We start from the raw sequence: 18,667 nt of genomic DNA, 5'->3' as shown, positions 1-18,667 counted from the left end.
GTTAACACTTTCAGTCCCCAAATATTATGACCGGTATCTTACTGCTTTGCCCCACCCTCCCTTCACTTCCCTTTCCATCCAGTGCAGTTTTGATACCTTGATTACCAATTAACATAAACATCTTTTGCTCCCTGATAATCACTGCTTTCAGGCAAAAGCTTCCATGTGCAAATTAGCAATTCAATACAACTCTGATTTCTAATATCAACTTGAGATAGAGTTCAGTCAGCTGTGTGAACCTATATATAGGTTCTCTCTCCCTCTCCCTTCCTCTCTCTCACTCCCCCCCTCCTCACACACACACAGAGTCAAGTAATGTAGCAAACTATAGGGCAGTTTCTTTTCTTGTCTGCAATAGAGAATATGATGAATAGACAGGGAAGGATCTACCATCAGAGGAAACCGATTTACCACTGCTAAAGAGGGTTTGCCCTACCTGAAGAACCATCTTCAGACACCAATTTATGCCCACAATTTAGGCTTCAACTGACTGTTTTTGCCTAGAGCACCACCCAAATGTAATCTCCAGCAGTCCTGACATGCTTTGTCACTTGATCCACCTGCACCAAGCCAGCACAGGTGCCACCTACTTTGAATAAATGCAAAATTTTAAAAGTGGTTGTTAAAAGAGAATAGGCTTGTTGAAATATGACAATTTTTAAAACTCTGTTTTATTGAAAGGTGAAGGCTGTCTACCCAAACAAGAGATAATATTATTTTTGGAAGGATTGTGGGGAATCACAATCAAAACTCTGGAGGAAATATATCTCTGCTGGTCCCAGTGGTGGGTGCACCTATTTAGGGATTTTTTTTAAAAAAGTTGTTTCCAGTTCTTTTAAGATATATGTATTTTTCCTGTTTTTTCTTTTGTTGTATTTGTATATTGTAGTTATGTTAATAAAAACAATAACAATAAAGAAGATACACCTGCTCCAAGCCAGCCCAGGTGCCAAGTACTTTGAATAAATGCAATGGATAGCTCATTGAGTGCCAGCAAGCTATTTGTTTACAGAAATGGAAACAGAAGCAGACTCATCAAGCCTGCAGTCTCCATCTTGAGACTTAATTACCTACAGATCATGCACCTACATGATTCTGGAATTTTCTGCTTCTCTCTCCTCCCATGTTTAATTAATTGCAAGTCATGTTAAAACTGTTCTTTGTCCTTGTTGACCCAACTGTGGTAAGGAAATTGCTTGCGCCCCCCCCCACAATATTTTGCATAATTACGTTTTCCAAAACAGACGATTTCTCAAGCAATAAGGAAAATGTTACCTGTAAACATGGCATGGAAGTATGGACTGCAAGCTGCTAACACAACTCTATGAGCTGCAATTTCCATGTCTTCTGCTACTATCGTCACATCACACAGCATGTTCTGACTGCATAGAAATAGATAGAAGAACAGCAGTTGTAAGTAACACAGGATCTGCAAGACAGTGAACATACTGATTATTCTCTTCAAGGAGCTTTTGAGATAAAAAAGAATAAGGACTGCCCAACTTGTAGATGGCAACTGACTAGGCACCAGGAGTTGTGATGATGCCCACCAATATTATATTTTAATATCCACAAAGTCTTATAAAATAAGGAGTAAATTTCATATGTTTATTTCTTCCCTTGCTAATGACAGGACACTAGTAATACACCCATCTTGCCCCCTTTTTATTGCAGAATATCTGAAAGGAACAAACATATTCTCCTGCCCTATTAAGCACTATTTGTTTCTTCACAGGTAAATTATAGAGCAGGTATGGGAAGATTTTTTTAAAATTTTTCAAACAAAGAGAAAACATTTTTTTTACATTTTTTTCAAATCAACTGCATCTCTAAAGGATATAATAATAATAATAATAATAATAATAATAATAATAATAATAATAATAATAATAATAATAATAAAATTTATTGTCATTGTAAGTATATACACAGTATACCATACAACGAAATTCACAGACACCCAGAGACCAGACACATGCACACACATAACATTCCCCAAACACTCCCCACCCACTAGAAAATACAAACATCTACACTTCAGGCCAAGTAACACAGTCCAACTAATTATTCACTACTAGTGGTCTTTAAGCTCATTATTAATTGCAATTATAGCTCTAGGATAAAAACTATTTAGAAAACGTGTGGTCCGAGTCTTAATTGTTCTATATCTTCTGCCAGACGGTAACAGTTCAAAAAAGTTATAAGCAGGATGGGAAGAGTCTCTCAGGATGCTGTGTGACTTCCTCAGACAGCGGGATGTGAAGATGTCATCCAGGGTTGGTAGCTGGAGCCCGATGATATTCTGGGCAATTTTAATGGTTCTCTGTAGAGCTTTTTTGTCCGCTACAGAGCTACTCCCAAACCATATTTGATACACTTCCCATGCCTTATTTCAGCCAAAATCATTTCAAAGAAAACAGTGTTCTTTTTTTTTTAAATACTGGAAGTGACTTTCTGGTGACATCTGCTTTCATTCTGAGTACTGATGCAGTCCATTCAGGCTCCCGGATCTGTAAAAAAAAGGTCTCTAGATCCCTGGAGTTGGCTTCCCCATCCCTCTAAAACACAGTTTAATTGTTATCACTTCCTAATTGTGGCAAAACATTAGACAATTTAACGGCCTTCCAAAAAGCACAAATTTACGGGTACTGATGAAAGACAGCAGAAAGGTAAGGCACATTAATAAAAAGGGAGGTTCTCCTCTCTAATAATCAAGGAAAACACATTCTCTAACCAAGTAGCATGGATTTTTCAATTCTTCAGAATAAAGCAACAGTTACAACTTGGCTGTGATACTCAATATTTTATCAAAGTAAAAGTAAAGAATCCTGCAGCACCTTAAAGACAAACAAGTTTTATTTTCCTTCTGAAGATCTTCAGATGCTACAGTACACAGAAGCTTATGCCAAACAACAGACTCTGACCAAAATCCAGTTGCTTAGTGTAAACCAAATGGAAACTTTTGGTTTCTTTCTTTCCAGTGCACAAACCATCCCTGCAGCTGTTCCTGGGGGGTGCATGCATGCACCAAGCCAATATGCATGTGTGCCCACTGAGAACTGCCACCAAGGCTATTTGTTTACTGGGAAGGAATGGACTGAAGTTACAATTTGGCTTATGCTAAGCAACAGGATTTTGGCCTGTTTCTCTTTGCTGTAACAGACCACAGAATAATGTGGCTGGCTCAGCAGAAACTGCAGTATTTTGTGAGGCCTAGCTGTCAAGAAAATCAATTTTAAAGTACATCCTAAGGGTTCATAGGTTGACCCCAACAAATTCATATCCTCAAAACTTGGGATGAATTTGTGACTAATAATTCATCTCTTTTCTAGTAACGAAGCTACACTATATCATATTTTTCACCCAAAAGGGGATACTTCTACCGTTTTTACAAAAGTGTGACTAACGTTTAGAAGCTGCTTTGGGGTTTCAGGAGTATGACTCAAATACACAGTACAAAAGAAACAGCAATGGTGCAAGTGATGGCTTGTGCTGTACTGTTAAATCAGAAATATTCAGATTTTTGAAAAGTAACCTTAAATAACAATTTTAGCTACCTTTCAGAAATGGGTAAAAAAGGTTACATTTTAAAAACAGTACCTATAATAGCAACTTAGTTAGTTAAAATATTTGGTGTGCTGTCTTTCTCCCCAAAAGGACCCAAGACGGCTTAAATTACTAAAACAATATTTAAAAGCAAAAATGACAATTATACAAATAGTAAAAAAAGAATTAAACAAGTACTATATTAAAATGGTAACTAAGATCAATATTAAAACATGTTTAACACAACAAACAACTTATTACTTCTTGGCTCTTACAATGCTAATGATAACTATTTACTTTTAAGAAGTAACATTTTGAGCTATGCTTGTTTCCAAAACATTGAATTCTTGGGAGCTGCATTAGGAAAATGGATTTCAACCTGCACTTCAGAATTTATTGAGAGAGAGAGAGAGAGAGATTGCAAGATCTCACCTTTTCTTTTAAGTAACACTTTTGACAGCAAGCAAGGGGTTTTCAAATAGACCTCAAATTGCCCTTTGACTTTATACTACAGCAGTAACAATCTCTGGCAAATCACTAACAAAGCAACCATTCAGACTACATGTATTTCACATATTTAGTCATACCTTCTTAATTCATTCATAACTCTGAAAGCTTTCTTCATGTGCCAAGGATTCACTGTAACAGGACAGTGCTTTTCAGTATTATCATCTTTCAGATCCAGAGGTTTCTGCTGACACAGTTTGGTACATCTGTGAAAAAGAAAGGTTAACTCAATAATTGTATCCTTGAGAGTTTGTCTCCAAAGTAGGTTGAAGGTTTACTATTTTTAGTAGACCACATCTTCTCTGTTACTACCTGAAGAAACTAAGCCAGGTGAGACTGCTTTGTGTTTAGAACTTTACTTTCACAATGTGCTTGATACTCAGGACAAACAACCTCAAATGATTTAAAGTCATGCATGGAAAGACATTAAGCCTAAATTTCTTTGACCTGCATCAGTAGCAGATCAAAATAAAAGGCCAATTAAATACTGTCAAACAGAAAAATACATTTTGAATATGTAGTAACAGGTATAGAGCTATGTGTTCTTCAGCAAAGCTGGGGTTGGGGATATCTCAATACCAAAACTTAAACCCATTGTATAATCACTACTGCTGTAACATACCACTCACTCCATAAACCCATGATGACTTACAGGCAAGTATGTCAAAGCATTTCATTCAGGCACAACTTCCTCTCTTCTTCATATCAAAATGATGCACCTGATCTTTGAAAATCTTACTTGATACAACAGAACTGCTCTTCAGATAGAGCTCTAATTTTAGCTCAAAAGCAAGAGTATCCTGTGACACTTTAGGGGTTATCACATTAATGAAAGCATGAGCTGCTGTGAACTGTAGTCTACTGCAGGGGTCCCCAACCTCTGGTCTGTGACCCGGCAGCAGTCCACAGCCTAGGCAGGACCCAGCCATACACACAGATCCCCTGCCCCCGCGTGTGTGCCACACGTGTGTGAGCACGATCTGCCCCCTGCAAGCTCTCTATGTGCATACGTGCAAGTGCTCCCTGCGAGCGCGCTGCATGGATGCGCACGAGTGCAGTATGCCCCATGTGAGCGCACCACGCATGCGTGCAAGCACACTGCGCCATGTCCCTGCAAGCATGCCACATGCCCCCGTGAGTGTGCCACGCCTCACCCAACTGGTCCACTGTTGGGAAAAGGTTGGGGGCCACTGGCCTACTGCATGGGAGTCATGAGGTGTTATCCAAAATTGTACGTGTACCTGCAGTCCACATAATTGGCAGTAGGATTCTGGACGGGGTAAACAGGAGGTTATGCTAGAAAGCACAGATGGTGGCAACTGTATTAAGACTACCAAGAGCTCAGGGCAAACAAGGAAGAACAGGAATTTTCCCCTCAAATTCAAACTACTAGGTGATGTGACAGGAACTGACTGTCCTCTGAACAATCAGTAGTAAAGTTTGCTGTGAACCCCTGTGACAAAGTGGATCAAATCACTAAATGTAGAGTCTGTTTTGAGTTTCTATATCCACAAACTAAACAGGCATAAACTACAGCAGGACAACAGACCCGCTCAATCCATTCTTCTTGCTCAATTTATTAAGCATCATTTCCTGTTCATCACAAACACTCTAATAAATAACAGCCCCTTACTGTAGCTTCTCTGAGAAAAATCACTCCTTTTAAACAAGATTGGGAGAGATGTTCCAATCCACCCCACCAGAGGTGAAATCTGAAACGCACCACCTCGGAGCTGAGTCTGCAGCCCCCATTTTCGGACTTGCTGTAAACAAAGACACCTGGGTTTGCACATCTGGCTGTATATTTGGAACTTTTATGTTTATGTGGCACCAATCTCATTAAGTACTTGTCCCGATGAAGGCTTATGTGCAGCAGAAAGCCAGCTTACGTCTGTATGTGTGTGTTTTTTTAATTGGTCTAATACAGGTATCTCCTACCCCTTATATTCAGGGGGAGCAAAGTGAGAGGCCATCCACAGCTTCCCAAGCCCTGCTGAGTTGCTCCAGCTACAACATTAAGCTTTGCGGCATGATTTCTTTTGATCTTCCTGCAATTTGGGGGGATTTAAAAAAAAAAACCTCAGGGAAAACAAATACAGGTTGACACAGTTAATAGGTCCAATCCCGGGGCTTTTCAGAAGAGCAAGAGGGCTTTTGAATCAACCCACTCCTGAATGCCTGGTAATGGATACCCTACTGTTGCCATTTGTGGTTCTACACCTATGGAATTTTAGTATTCTGTATTCTGGGGAACTTAGGACAAAACAGGCATTGCTATCTCACCAGTAAAATCTGTCTTCACTGAAGGAGCAGCATTCCTACCCATCCTAAACACACTGGAATCACAAGAGTTATGATACCTCTACTCATCAATGCCTTATAGATACAAAAGGAAAATAAATAAATTTCCGCCGTTATTTTCAATAAAGGTTTTCGATAAAAATTTCTCCAAATATTTCTTTTTCTTTTAAAATAATGCAAATCTCCTCACTAAACCATGTTTATTTACCAAATACTGTTGATACCTGAGGCAGGAAGAGTTTGGCCCTCCAGCTGTTCTTGGTCCACAGTTCCAATCATCCCTGGGCTGCATAGCAAATAGCAAGAGATTATAGAAATGTCAACCCAGCAATCACTAGTGGGCCACACCCTTCCCATCTTTGATTTAGACTATCGTTTAATCCTGCCTATCCAGCCCTGCATGTGTTTCGCAAAGAACATATTTCCAAGAAGTTTCTTTTTTTCTTTTTCTCTTTTTTTACATATGCAACAGATGTCTTAAAAAGCACTAACACATAAAATCTTTCTTACAACAAATAGCCATGGTTATGTAGCAAGTTTGGAAACGCAGGAAATTGTACACTGGCCAGTTTCATTTTATTTTCTTTCCAGTATTATTCTTTCTACGTTACACTGGCCTTAACTCCAGGTACAGTGGTGCCTCGCTTAACAAGTGCCCCAGTTAACAACAAAAATCACATAGCGATTTGGTTTTTGCGATCGCAAAAGCGATCGCATTGCGATGATTGAGATGGCAAAATATCGCTTTGTGATGATCGGTAAGCTGTTTTGCTTACCGATTTTTGCATAGTGATGTTTTCCCAACAGCTGATTGGCGGTTCCAAAATGGCCACCGGGTAAAAAACATGGCCGACCGCTATGTTTTGGGATGGATTCCTTGCATACCGGGCAGCGAAAATGGCTGTCATATGGAGGATTTTCGCTTAAAGGTAAGTTTTTTGCCCATAGGAACGCATTCAAGGGGTTTCAATGCATTCCTATGGGCTTTTAAAAATCGCTTAGTGATGTTTTCGGTTAGCGGTGATTTTTGCTGCACCAATTAACATCGCTAAGCGAGGCACCACTGTACACAAAAACTGAGTTGTAAACAACATGTATGTCCTTGACTGTTAAACAGAAGAAAGGTTTGACAATGACTGGGCAAACGAGAAAAATGTATTTTCCTCAGAGAACAAACATAAGCTCTTTGCTTTTCAAGAGGAGTGTAAGTACAGTATTTTTCTGTGTATATGATCCCCCAATGTATTAGACTATCCCCAATTTTGACACTTGCCGGAGGCAGAGGAGCAGTCAATGGGCAGCGATCAGGTGGCAGCTGCAGGCAGGAGGCGGAGGAGCAGCCATGCTGGGTCGCCCCTCGCTGCTGCCCATTGACTGCCGCTGCCCAATCGCCTCCTCCAGCACCACTGCTGGGGCTCACCTCCAGCTGACATTGCCGCCTTGTCCCCTGCCCAAAGGGAGCCCACAAGTGATGCCGGAGGAGGAGATCTGGAGGCAGCAACAGGAGTCAATGGGCAGCCACGAGAGGCAGCCAAGCACAGCTGCGCCTTTGCCTCCACCTCCTTCTGTGTATAAAACAACCCTCAATTTTTCCTCTAATTATTTTAGGAAAAAATATTGTTTTATACACAGAAAAATACGGTATTCATATTTGAGAAGTGAGTGAATTGATTCTTCATTTAAACGAGTTGTTCAACACAATGTATTTGGTATGGGTATCCATTTAAAAACTAAGATCACGGCCACTGGCCCCATCACCTCCTGGCATATAGAAGGGGAAGATATGGAGGCAGTGACAGATTGTACCTTCTTGGGCTCTGTGATCACTGCAGATGGTGACAGCAGCCATGAAATTAAAAGATGCCTGCTTTTTGGGAGGAAAGCAATGACAAACCTAGATAGCATCTTAAAACGCAGAGACATCACCTTGCCAACAAAGGTCTGCATAGTCAAAGCTATGATTTTTCCAGTAGCGATGTATGGAAGTGAGAGCTGGGCCATAAAGAAGGCTGACCACTGACCACTTGAAATGATTTAAAGAGCAGTGTGGCCCCCTGCACCAAATCAACCCTGTTGAATTGAGGTTGTCCCATGAGGTCAGGAACAGTGACATGAATCAATACAATAATACCTCAAGAAAACATTTGGATTTTTAAGGCAATGTAGTCATACCCTATCTGCAGACACTAAAGGTCACTGGTCTTGACTATCTTCAACACTTGTTTTTCTTCTGATGAAGAATTTAGCTGTTTGCTCTTCCATACTCTCAGTGGTTTATCCCCTCTGCCACAACTCTCCAGGGACTTTCAAACTGCATGTTAGGCCTGAGAAATCCAAGTCTTTGTGTTAGATTCTTCTGCTTTGCTTGCATCTCTTTACATAAGAAATATACATACAATGCTGACCATGTAATAAATGTGTATCTTGCTCCAATAACATGACTGATAATATACTGGAATAATATAGTGTGAATCCTGTTTTCAAAAAGCTCCATTGGCTTATTATATAAAAAAGAGGTAACAGACAATTGGCACCCACTTCTATCTCCTAACACCCACCACTTCAGGAATCTAGCCTGACAAACAAGTTAACATTTATCTCTGAATGGCTGATTATAAGCAAAACAGTTGGCATGATCCTCTCCCTCTCCCTCTGATTCTTGATTTAGTAAAGGAAGAAAGCTGTTCTAATTTTTTAATCATTAAACAAGAGAAGTCTTAATCAACCTGGTGCCCTTTAAGTGGTTTGTACTCCACCTCCCATCGGCCCCGGCCAACAGTGCTACTAGTCAAAACATCTAGAGGACATTGGACTGGGGAAAGCTACATGCATTATCTGCTTTTGGACTTCTTATCAATGTCCTCCAATCACTGAGGTCTTAGCCTGGGAGTCTAACAGGCATCTAGCTCTGTGTGGCATTCAAAGGAGACATTCCACGGACAGAACTACTTGTCAGTGGAATCAAGAATGGGTGGACGTAGGTGTTGACTGCATGCAAGGAACTATATCCAGGTGTAGCAGTTGCCACTCTGAACTCGTGCCTGGACTCCACAATGGACTGGATGAGAGTCAATAAACTGAGGCTCAATCCAGACAAGTCGGAAGTGCAGCTGGTAGGTGCTCCGCCAGATAGGAAAAGGGCCATTTCCCTGCCTTAGACGGGGTTACATTCCCCCTAAAGGAACTTGGGGGTGCTCCTTGACCCGAGTCTGACCTTGGAAGCCCAGGTGGACGATGTTCAGAGGTGCCTTCTTACAGCTGTGGAGAATATATCAACTTTGCCCTTACCTGAAGGAGCGGAGCCTGGCAACCGTCACACATGCACTGGTAACAACCAGACTGGACTACTGCAATGCGTTGTACATTGAGCAGCCTTTGAAGACGGTCCGGCGACTGCAATTGGCACAGAACCGGGCTGCGCGGCTGATGAGTGGTACCGACCCGCGGTCTCATATCACGCTGGTTCTGAAAAATTTACACTGGCTGCCAGTTGCTGTTCGGGCCCAATTCAAAGTGCTTACTTTGACATATATGTTTAATGTTCACAATGTTTTTATGATATTTTATGATATTTGTAAGCCGCCCCAAGTAGGCGCTGTCTAGGGGGGACGGGATAGAAATCTAATAAATAAATAATAAATAATAAATAAATATAAAGCCCTAAACGGCTTAGGACCTCATTACCTAAAAGACTGCCTTCTTCCATATGAGCTTGCCCATACTCTAAGATCAGGCCAGGAGGCCCTTCTGAAGGTGCCATACCTGAAAAAGGTGAGGGGGATGGCATGCCAAAATAGGGGCTTCTCGGCTGTTGTCCCCCAACTTTGGAACACCCTCCCTATAGAGAGCCACCTGGCTCCAACACTTTTGGCTTTTCAGCACCAGGCAAAGACCTTTCTGTTTAGCCAGCATTTTAATTAAATAGCATTCTTTAGCTGGCCATATGAGCAGCAGGATTTATTAATATTAATGTTTTAATGACTGTTTTTAATATAGACTATTATTATTATATTGCCTATTTTAATGGTTTTAATGTTTTTAAACTTTTTAATATTGTTGTACGCTGTTCAGAGACCATTGGTGGCTAAAAATCTTGTAAATAAATAATTATAAATAATAGTAGTGAAGGGAAGAAAGTCAAATCATGCTAGTGAGAGTACAGCAGCATAATGGTTCCCACCCTGCAGTGTCTATACCATTAACAGCAGTCTAGGTGTAGAGAGGGACTTTCGTAACAGTTTCATTGCCCCTCATTCTAGTGTGATGTGCCTTCCACTGGCTTATCTGGCACAGATTACCCATCTACCATAAACTTTAAACACTCATTGGTTAAAATCTTATTGAAGTTTGCGTAAAGTAAAGTTACAGGTGCAGAATGTAGTCTGCATCATGCAATTTGATTGTGCAGTTGATTGTGCCATACACAGCACAACTATTGTGCAGCACACCGGTGGAGGTCCTTTGTGAATGTCACTTTCATCTCAGTGTAATTTTGCCTACCATAGCCATATATAATTTAAACAACAAAATATAATTTATACAAAATTCTTGATAAATTTCAAGTCCACATAAGGAACAGATTCGCATTAGTAAACTCAACTGGCCATGAACTGGAAGAACTGTGGACTGAAACCAGATATAATTAGGGAAGAATGCAAAAAAAAAAAGACCAGAAAAAAGTAGATGGATAATGGAAAAAACAGTAAAAATTATAAAAAGAAAAAAACAGGTGAGAAGGAAAAGGTGACAGAAATAGGATCAGAACCCTGAGTATAGTTTTCCAGTGACTATCACAAAGATAATTATTACAATACCCAGTACAAAGAAATAGAAGATAACAACAAAACGGGGGGAAAGTAAGAAATCTCTTACAGGAAGATGCAAGAAATCAAAGGGAAATTTAAGCTTAGGTTAGGAATGCTGAATGACCAACAAGGGAACACACTATCTGACCAGGAAAAAATAAAGAGAAGGTGAAAACAGTATACTGAAAACCTATGCAGAACTAATATAAAGATAACAGAAGATGAATCCTATGATAAAGATCTTCCAATTGTAGAATGTGAAGTGAAAGTTGCTCTGAAAGCACTAGGAAGAAATAAATCACCAGGGGTAAATGAAATACCAATAGAATTGTTTCAAGACATGGAATCCATCAAATCCTAACAGAGATGGAATCTGTCAAATCCTAATAAGAATATTCCAACAAATATGGAAAACAAAATAAGTGCTCTCGAACTAGAAACATTCAACATACATTCCAATTCCCAAGAAAGGAGATGCTGAGGAGTGCAATACCTATAGGAACTTTGCTTTAATTTCCTATGCAAGCAACACAATGCTCAAGATGTGGTAACAAAGGCTTATAACTTACGTGGAGCAAGAAATGACTGATGTTCAAGTTGGATTCCAAAAAGAGGCATTTGAGATATTGCAAATATCCTTGGACTACTAGAGTGCACCAAAGAATTTCAGAAAAGCATCAGTCTAAGTTTTATACATTACAACAAAGATCAGTCTATAGACTACAGCAAAGCCTTTGACTTTGTGGATCATGAGAAACTATGGGTAGTTCTGAAAGAAATGGGCGTGTCAGCACTTTATTGTTCTGATGTGCAACTTATATTGTGGACGAGAAGCTACCATTAGGACAGAATGGTTTCCTATAGGCAAAGGTGTCAGACAAGGATGTATTTTATTCCCTTATCTGTTCAATCCAAAGACATAACATGGTAAGACAGACTAGATTCAGATGAAGGAGGAGTGGAAAAAACATCAACAATTTAAGATATGCAGATGACACCATCTTACTGGCATAAAGCAGAACTGACTTGAAACGCCTGTTAGGGGAAGTGAAAGAAGAAAGTGCCAGAGCAGGACTGCAGCTGTACACAGGGAAAGATTTTGTACACCTTAGTGCAATCATCAATCCATATGGAGACTGCAGCCAAGAAATCAGAAGACGACTGAGATTCAGAAAGGCAGCAATGAGGGAATTAGAAAAGATCATCAAGTGTAAGGACATGTCACTGGGGACCAGGACCATTCACATTCTTGTATTCCAGATCACCTTGTATGGATGCGAAAGCTGACAGGAACAAAATTGATTTGTTTGAAATGTGGTGATGAAGGAGAGTTTTGCGGATACCCTTTTTGTTCTGTGCCTGCTCTGAACAAATGGCTCCTACAACAAATAAAGGCTGAACTCTCTCTAGGGGCAAAAATGCTGAAATGCAGGTTGTCCTATTTTGGGCACAACATGAGAAAGCAAGATTGTCTAGAAAAGACAATAATGCTGGCAAAAGTTGAAGGCAACAGAAAAAGAGGAAGACCAAATATGAGATGGATTGACTCCCTAAAGGAAGATGCAGGCTTGAGTTTGCAAGAGCCGAGTAGGACTCTTAAGGCCAGGATGTTTTGGAGATTGCTCATTCATAAGGTCACCCATAGGTCAGAAGTGACTTGACAGCACATAACAAGCATAACTTTGAGCTATGCATGTAGAGCTGTGAAACATGATTTCAGTCAGTGTTTCTACTAATCTCCTTTTTCTTTGCTCCATCAACAAATCATAAATAATAAAATAATAGAATGCCTGTTTATCTAGACAAATCCTTATTACAAAAAGTGGCTTGTTTCCAGCATGGTAAAGAGTGGTTCTTTGATCATGTGATTGCTACAACATAACATAAAATACTAAGGGCTGAGAACAACTGTACTAGGCCAACAATGTATGCAGGCCAAAATGTCCATCTGTAATAATAATAATTATGTCCCATCAAGTCAATTCCGACTTTTGGCAACACTTTCCAGGGTCTTCTAGGTATATAGCATATGGACGTGGTTTACAATTTCCTTCTTCTAGGCCAGACCTGGGCAAAGTGTGGCCTGAGGGCCACATACGGTCCGCGAGCCGCTCCTGTCCGGCCCGCGGACAGTTTTGAACATCAAAACCATTTATAGCTTTTTGTCTAAAGTTGATCAGTTACTTATCTTTAACAAACCGCAAAAAAACCTCTTCAGTATTTGTGAAGATTAACAAGTTTATAATAAAAACAATCATAACATCACTCTTTCATTTTATTTTTAAGTAAAGTTGGTTCGGCCCCCGAACACAGTTCAGATTTTTCATGTAGCCCCCCCCCCTATAGAAATTAATTGCCCACCACTGTTCTAGGCGCACTCTGGGATCATTTAACTTGCTCAAGGCAACAGATTGATTCCACATTGTGCTTCTTCAGAGAAGAGCCAAACTCCCAATTATAAATGGGCACAAACCACGCTTCGGCCCACTGACCACACAGATGTTCTGTGGATGCTCGTGCACTTCCTTCCCCTGCCACTTTTGCATATTTGCCCACTCGCTGGTTCCAGTGCGCTTCCTTCCTCTGCCTTCTCTGCAATATTACCCACTTAGATGAGGAGGCAGGACAGGACATGGTGCTGCTGGTAAGTGAATAATTGTGCAGAGGAGGCAGAGGGAAATGTTCTACAGCCGGAGAGCAGGCCAGTGTGCAGAAGCAGCAGGTTGCCCATGGGACACCTGTGCAGGTGCTGTGCTAAACCAGGCCAAACCACTGAAGCACAATTTGTGCCCATCTCTACTCCCAACCTCTAGCTCTCCAGCGCAATACCAAACTCACTGAACCTGCAATGCAAATGATCCAGATGGGACTTAACACCACAATCTCCAGCTTCAGAGGCTGATGCCTTAGCCACTAGGTCACTGGGTCAATCACCCTTCTGTGCCTGCTCTGAATACAATTCAGAACAGCCCAATCTTTAAAAACAATCTGACAGATTGCTTTGGGAAACAGGATGCTAGACTGGATGGACCATTGGCCTAATCAAGAAAGGTCCTTCCTAAGCTCTTAACTCAATATGGCTGTGCATATTCACTTCATCCATATAAAACTTTAAAAGTTCCATCATGTGAAAAAAACTATACAGTGTACAAGACATTGCTCAGATAAATTTTTAAAAAGTGGGGGGAGGAGGAGGAATAGCATCTGCATACCTGCAGCAATATATTATGCCAGTGGTTCTTAACGTGGGCAATAATGCCCCCCAGGGGGCGATTTCATTTTTCAGGGGGGTGGTAGAACGAAAAGGGGCAGCGTGGGGGCGCTGGAGCAGAAGGGGGGCGGTAGGGGGGCACTGGAGAAGCCAAACCTGTGAAGATGGCTGCAGCCTTTTTACAGTGTGCATGAATATATATTTTCCTCCAATTTTAATTTAGTTTCAGACTTTTTGTCTTGAAATTTTTAGTTCCTGCATTTGTTTTTATGCCCTTTCTATATTCCTTTTTGCGTCTTAAAATTCACTTGCAACTAAATCATTAAATGTTACTTTTTGAGGGGCATTTCATTTTCTTGGAATTTAATTTTGTTTTCAGGGGTCATTGGATTTTACTGTCTTAAATAAATAAATAAATAAATAAATAAATATCATCACCGCAGGGAGGGGGGCGATGATAACTTCCTCAATGGCTCAAGGGGGCGTTTCTTTCAAAAAGGTTAAGAACCACTGTATTATGCAGTCTCAGCTACTGGGGACTGAGAATGCATAATATATTTGAAGTCATCCACACATCCCTTTTTGGCCCCCTCTTTATGGTATGGAGGTCATTTTGGCCTCTTGAACCAATGAAGCATAAACTCTGGCAAGTTCCAAGCCAGTAAGGCTTTGAGTACCACCCCGGGCAGCAGCACGCCTGCCTTTTGTCTCTTCCCTTGCCTATTTAAATAAAGAGTCATTAGTAGAGGGTGGCCACCAAGGGAAGCAATTTCCACACCACCACCATGGAATTGTTAGGATCTGTATCCTGGGGTCTGCCTGCACTGATGAAATCACAGGTATCCAAGGTACATTATCACTATTTTCCCACCACAGGATACTATCTCAAGCTGATGCTGTCAGCATTTGGACTGACAATTCTTGAGCAATTCAAAGTATTGGCTTATTAATATATAATATAATTAGAGAGGTTTTTTCTTAACATCTTACTTCATAGAGGAGCAGAATATGAACTGCCTAATTCACTTCAGCTCCACTTGACTCCAAATGGCTCCCCCCCCCAACCCATTACACTTTTCCTCCACAACTTCCCAACCTTACTTTTCTGACATTCAGGCCCAAATGACATGGTAGAAGCAAATATTTTGAAGATGCCTCTGTCCTGCAAGGAAGGTCATGGTTCCATTACGCCTGTGTAGTTACATCAACGTGCTACACCCTACATAGACATTTACTGCATGTGAATGTAGGCCTGAAAACACAGCCATCAAGTTTAATAATCAATAAAAGAACAATGTGGTCAGGCACATAAAATTGAGTGCTCCACAGTCGAAGTATCACTACAAAAAGCTTCCTTTCCTTGTTAGCCAACATCTAGCAATCTCCCGTGCCTGGGGCACCAAGGAGAAAGGAGCCTGATGATAATGCTAACTGGCTGTCTGATTCATGCGGAAGGAAGAAGTCCTTTAGGGTAACTGGACTTGTCTCTTCTTCTAGCACCTAAGTTTGAGAAACAGGTTTAAGCTATTAAAGTATAATAGAAGTCAGTACCTCTTTTAACATAACCACAATCATCTGGAACATTAGCATTAGGGCAGTGAAGCACATTAGGAGACATTCACTCAAAATTACAACAGACACCAGTAATGGGCAAAGTCCACACTACAGTATTTCAATTTTTTTTAAACAGAAAAAGTGAAGCCAATCATAAAGATCATAACCTTCCAAGGTACAGAACACCATTTTTGCATATCACACAGAACTTTACAAATTGCAAAATAAATGTCTAGTATTGTTAATCATTCAAACCATGTTCAGAAGTGAGTTAAGAAAAAGGAAGTGTGAGCAAACAAGGATAACCCTGCACTCTTTTCAGGTTCTCCCAGGCTCGAAGCTGGGTTTAAGCCCAGCTCATGGAGATGGGGGACCATTAAGGGCAGCCAAAACACAGCAAATAGAGAGGGGCCAGTACGCCTGGCAGCCACTTGTTTTCACCCATAATCAGAGTTCAAATTTTATTTAAGCAACCCAGCACCTACATTTGAGCACCTGTTCTGAATATCAAAGAGCTTTGCAGTGAAATAAATAACTTGCAAATATAGTGCCTCTGACCACATACAAAGTGCATTTCCGTCTTCGCTCGCTCACCCCAGATCCCAAACATCCAGAAGACAGGGAGGCCCAAAGGGTCCACATCCTGCCTCTACACACCAATCCCGCCCCACAGAAGGGACCCTTTTAAGCCTCAGGCGCCTATCGGCTGTCTGCTGTGAAGCAAGAAATGGACTTGATTCGTGATCCAAAAGTAAATCTTCCGTCATCCCCACCGTTGGCGGGGCTCAGGCCTCATCCAAAGGATAACACCCTGGAAAAGAAGGCATCGGCAACCTCCCTGATCTCTATCTAGGCTCCGGGACGAAGTCAAAATGCGGGGAAGCCCAGCCCGGCCGTAAGCCGTCTGCTGGCACACACGCCCTGGGCGACGCGGCCCCGCCTGCCAGGTGGCTGTCTGTCTGGCTGTCTGGCTTGCTCGCCCGCCCGCTCGCCCGCCCGGGGCCACTCACCCCAACGGCTGCAGCAGCAGCATCTCCATCGCGGCTCCTCCGCTCGGGCTGCTCCCTCCTTAGAACGCCGGCACCGAACGCCGGCGCCAGCACCATTCCAGCCGCGAACGCGAGGACACCCCCCGGCAGAACGCCCAGAGCGGGGCAAGGCTGGCCGGGAATGGAGCAGCCGAGCCTCTCCCGCGGGCGAACGAGGCGCCGAACGAGAGCCAGCCAGCCAGCAGCGCTGCCACCGCCACCGCCGCCTCTTTCCTTCTGCCGACCGAACTGCTGCTGCCTCCGCCCAAGCGGAGACGAGACGAGTCGCCCTCCCTGCTGCTGCTGCTGCTGCTGCTTCTCCCCTCACGTTCTTCTAAAAGACTCTGCCAAGCCGCGACTTCCGGGGATCGGGCGCGGGAGACCGAACCCTTTTACCCCCCCCTCTTAAAGCAGGTGGGTGACGTCAACACGCAACTTGTGTGGCGGCTGTGGGGAGGGAGGGAGGGACGACTGTCCTCCGGGCGCCCCTTTCCTCCTCTGCGTGCTTCGTCGAGCGCGCGCCGGCGGTTTCGCGTGGCGGGGGGCGGGAAACAGCTGGTGCCGGCGGGTGTGTGTGTGTGGATGGACAGGGCGGGCAAGGCGTGAGGGAAAGGCTGCCGTGACAGAGCGGTGAGGTTGGGGTTGCACTTATATGAACTGCGGGTTTGGGAATGCAAGCCGGCCCCTTTCGTCCTGACCCGTTTCCCCGTACCGACGTCCTTCCACATGGTGTGAACTACGATTCCCATCAGTCCCCGCGAGCAAAACCAATAGGGCGGGGGGGAAGCAACTCGGGAAGACACACTGGCCTGCATTATATTTGAACTGGGGGAAACTGATATAGGCCGGAATGGCTTTGCTCACTTTTGAACCGGGGCAATAGGCCACCAAGCTCAGCCTTGTCTCACCGGTAGCCAAGCGTGGGAATACAACCCAAGTACTGTACCAGTGTAGTGAGAGGCGGATTCCTGGGGAAGACATCATTTTCTGCTGTTACTTTTGGCTTTATTGTTCAAATCACACAGCAGTTCATTTTCCTCGTCTCTGCCTTCATTCCACTCCCTCTCTCCATGTGTCTTTGGGCCAGAGACTCACTTATTTAGAAGAACAGAGTGTACTTTTTCTTAGTAGACAAAACATTTATGCAAACATGGGGAGGATGGCAGTATATAGATATGTGACATCTAATGGGGGGGCAAACATCTAATTTTTGGGGGGGACTTCACATATTGGAATTACACCACTCCTTCCTCTAGTTTACTGTTGTCTGTAAGGCATCATATGTGCTTAAGCACACTCAAAATCGCTGTTGATTTTGCTCCTGTTCTCTATCCAAAGTCCTAAGGATTAAATACTGTATAGACATTAAACAATTTAAGACAGCATAAAACAGTTTGACAAGGTAGAGCAATAATATATTGGGTAATAGCAAAGAACTATAAGGAATAGGTGAAAATGTTCCTCCGTTTTATGCACAATCTAGTGAAATGCACATTATGAGACAGAGAGATTATGCCTTCCTGAAGGCCACCCACTTCATGGTCGAACATAAATTTGAACCTTACTGCAACTTTACACAATGTGACTGCAGTCATAAATAGTCTTTCTGTGAAGTAAGCCGGGCTGCCTGTGAGATTCAGTTTCAGGGTAATCGTGCACAGAATTCCATTTCACATCCGAATGAAATCGGTGGATCTTACTTTCCTAACAGCAGA

The 18,667-nt window shown here is 42.3% G+C and overlaps 1 protein-coding gene across 7 annotated transcripts in view; it reads right to left on the bottom strand.

Moving 5' to 3' along the window:
* Window positions 1–17,369, bottom strand: part of KLHL2 (kelch like family member 2) — a 51,174-nt gene extending 33,805 nt beyond the window's left edge. For 3 of the 7 annotated variants that reach the window (XM_073001485.2, XM_020801952.3, XM_073001488.2), the window contains exons 1-3: window positions 6,579–7,608; window positions 4,134–4,259; window positions 1,276–1,382 (exon numbers count right to left, since the gene is read on the bottom strand). In XM_073001485.2, coding sequence (XP_072857586.1) covers window positions 1,276–1,382; window positions 4,134–4,259; window positions 6,579–6,646 — 301 coding nt within the window. In that variant the 5' untranslated portion in view covers window positions 6,647–7,608. Of the gene's footprint in view, window positions 1–1,275; window positions 1,383–4,133; window positions 4,260–6,578; window positions 7,609–8,526; window positions 8,679–16,934 lie in introns of those variants that run through there. The other 4 variants (XM_073001487.2, XM_073001486.2, XM_078376678.1 and 1 more) reach the window with 4 other exon arrangements.
* Between the last annotated feature and the right edge of the window lie 1,298 nt (window positions 17,370–18,667).

This window comes from Pogona vitticeps, chromosome 5, assembly GCF_051106095.1.
Source record: "Pogona vitticeps strain Pit_001003342236 chromosome 5, PviZW2.1, whole genome shotgun sequence".
In the NCBI taxonomy this organism is placed as follows: Eukaryota; Metazoa; Chordata; class Lepidosauria; order Squamata; family Agamidae; genus Pogona; species Pogona vitticeps.
The sequence above is the reverse complement of the archived record's forward strand: the minus strand, read 5'-3'. Positions and strand labels throughout refer to the sequence as shown.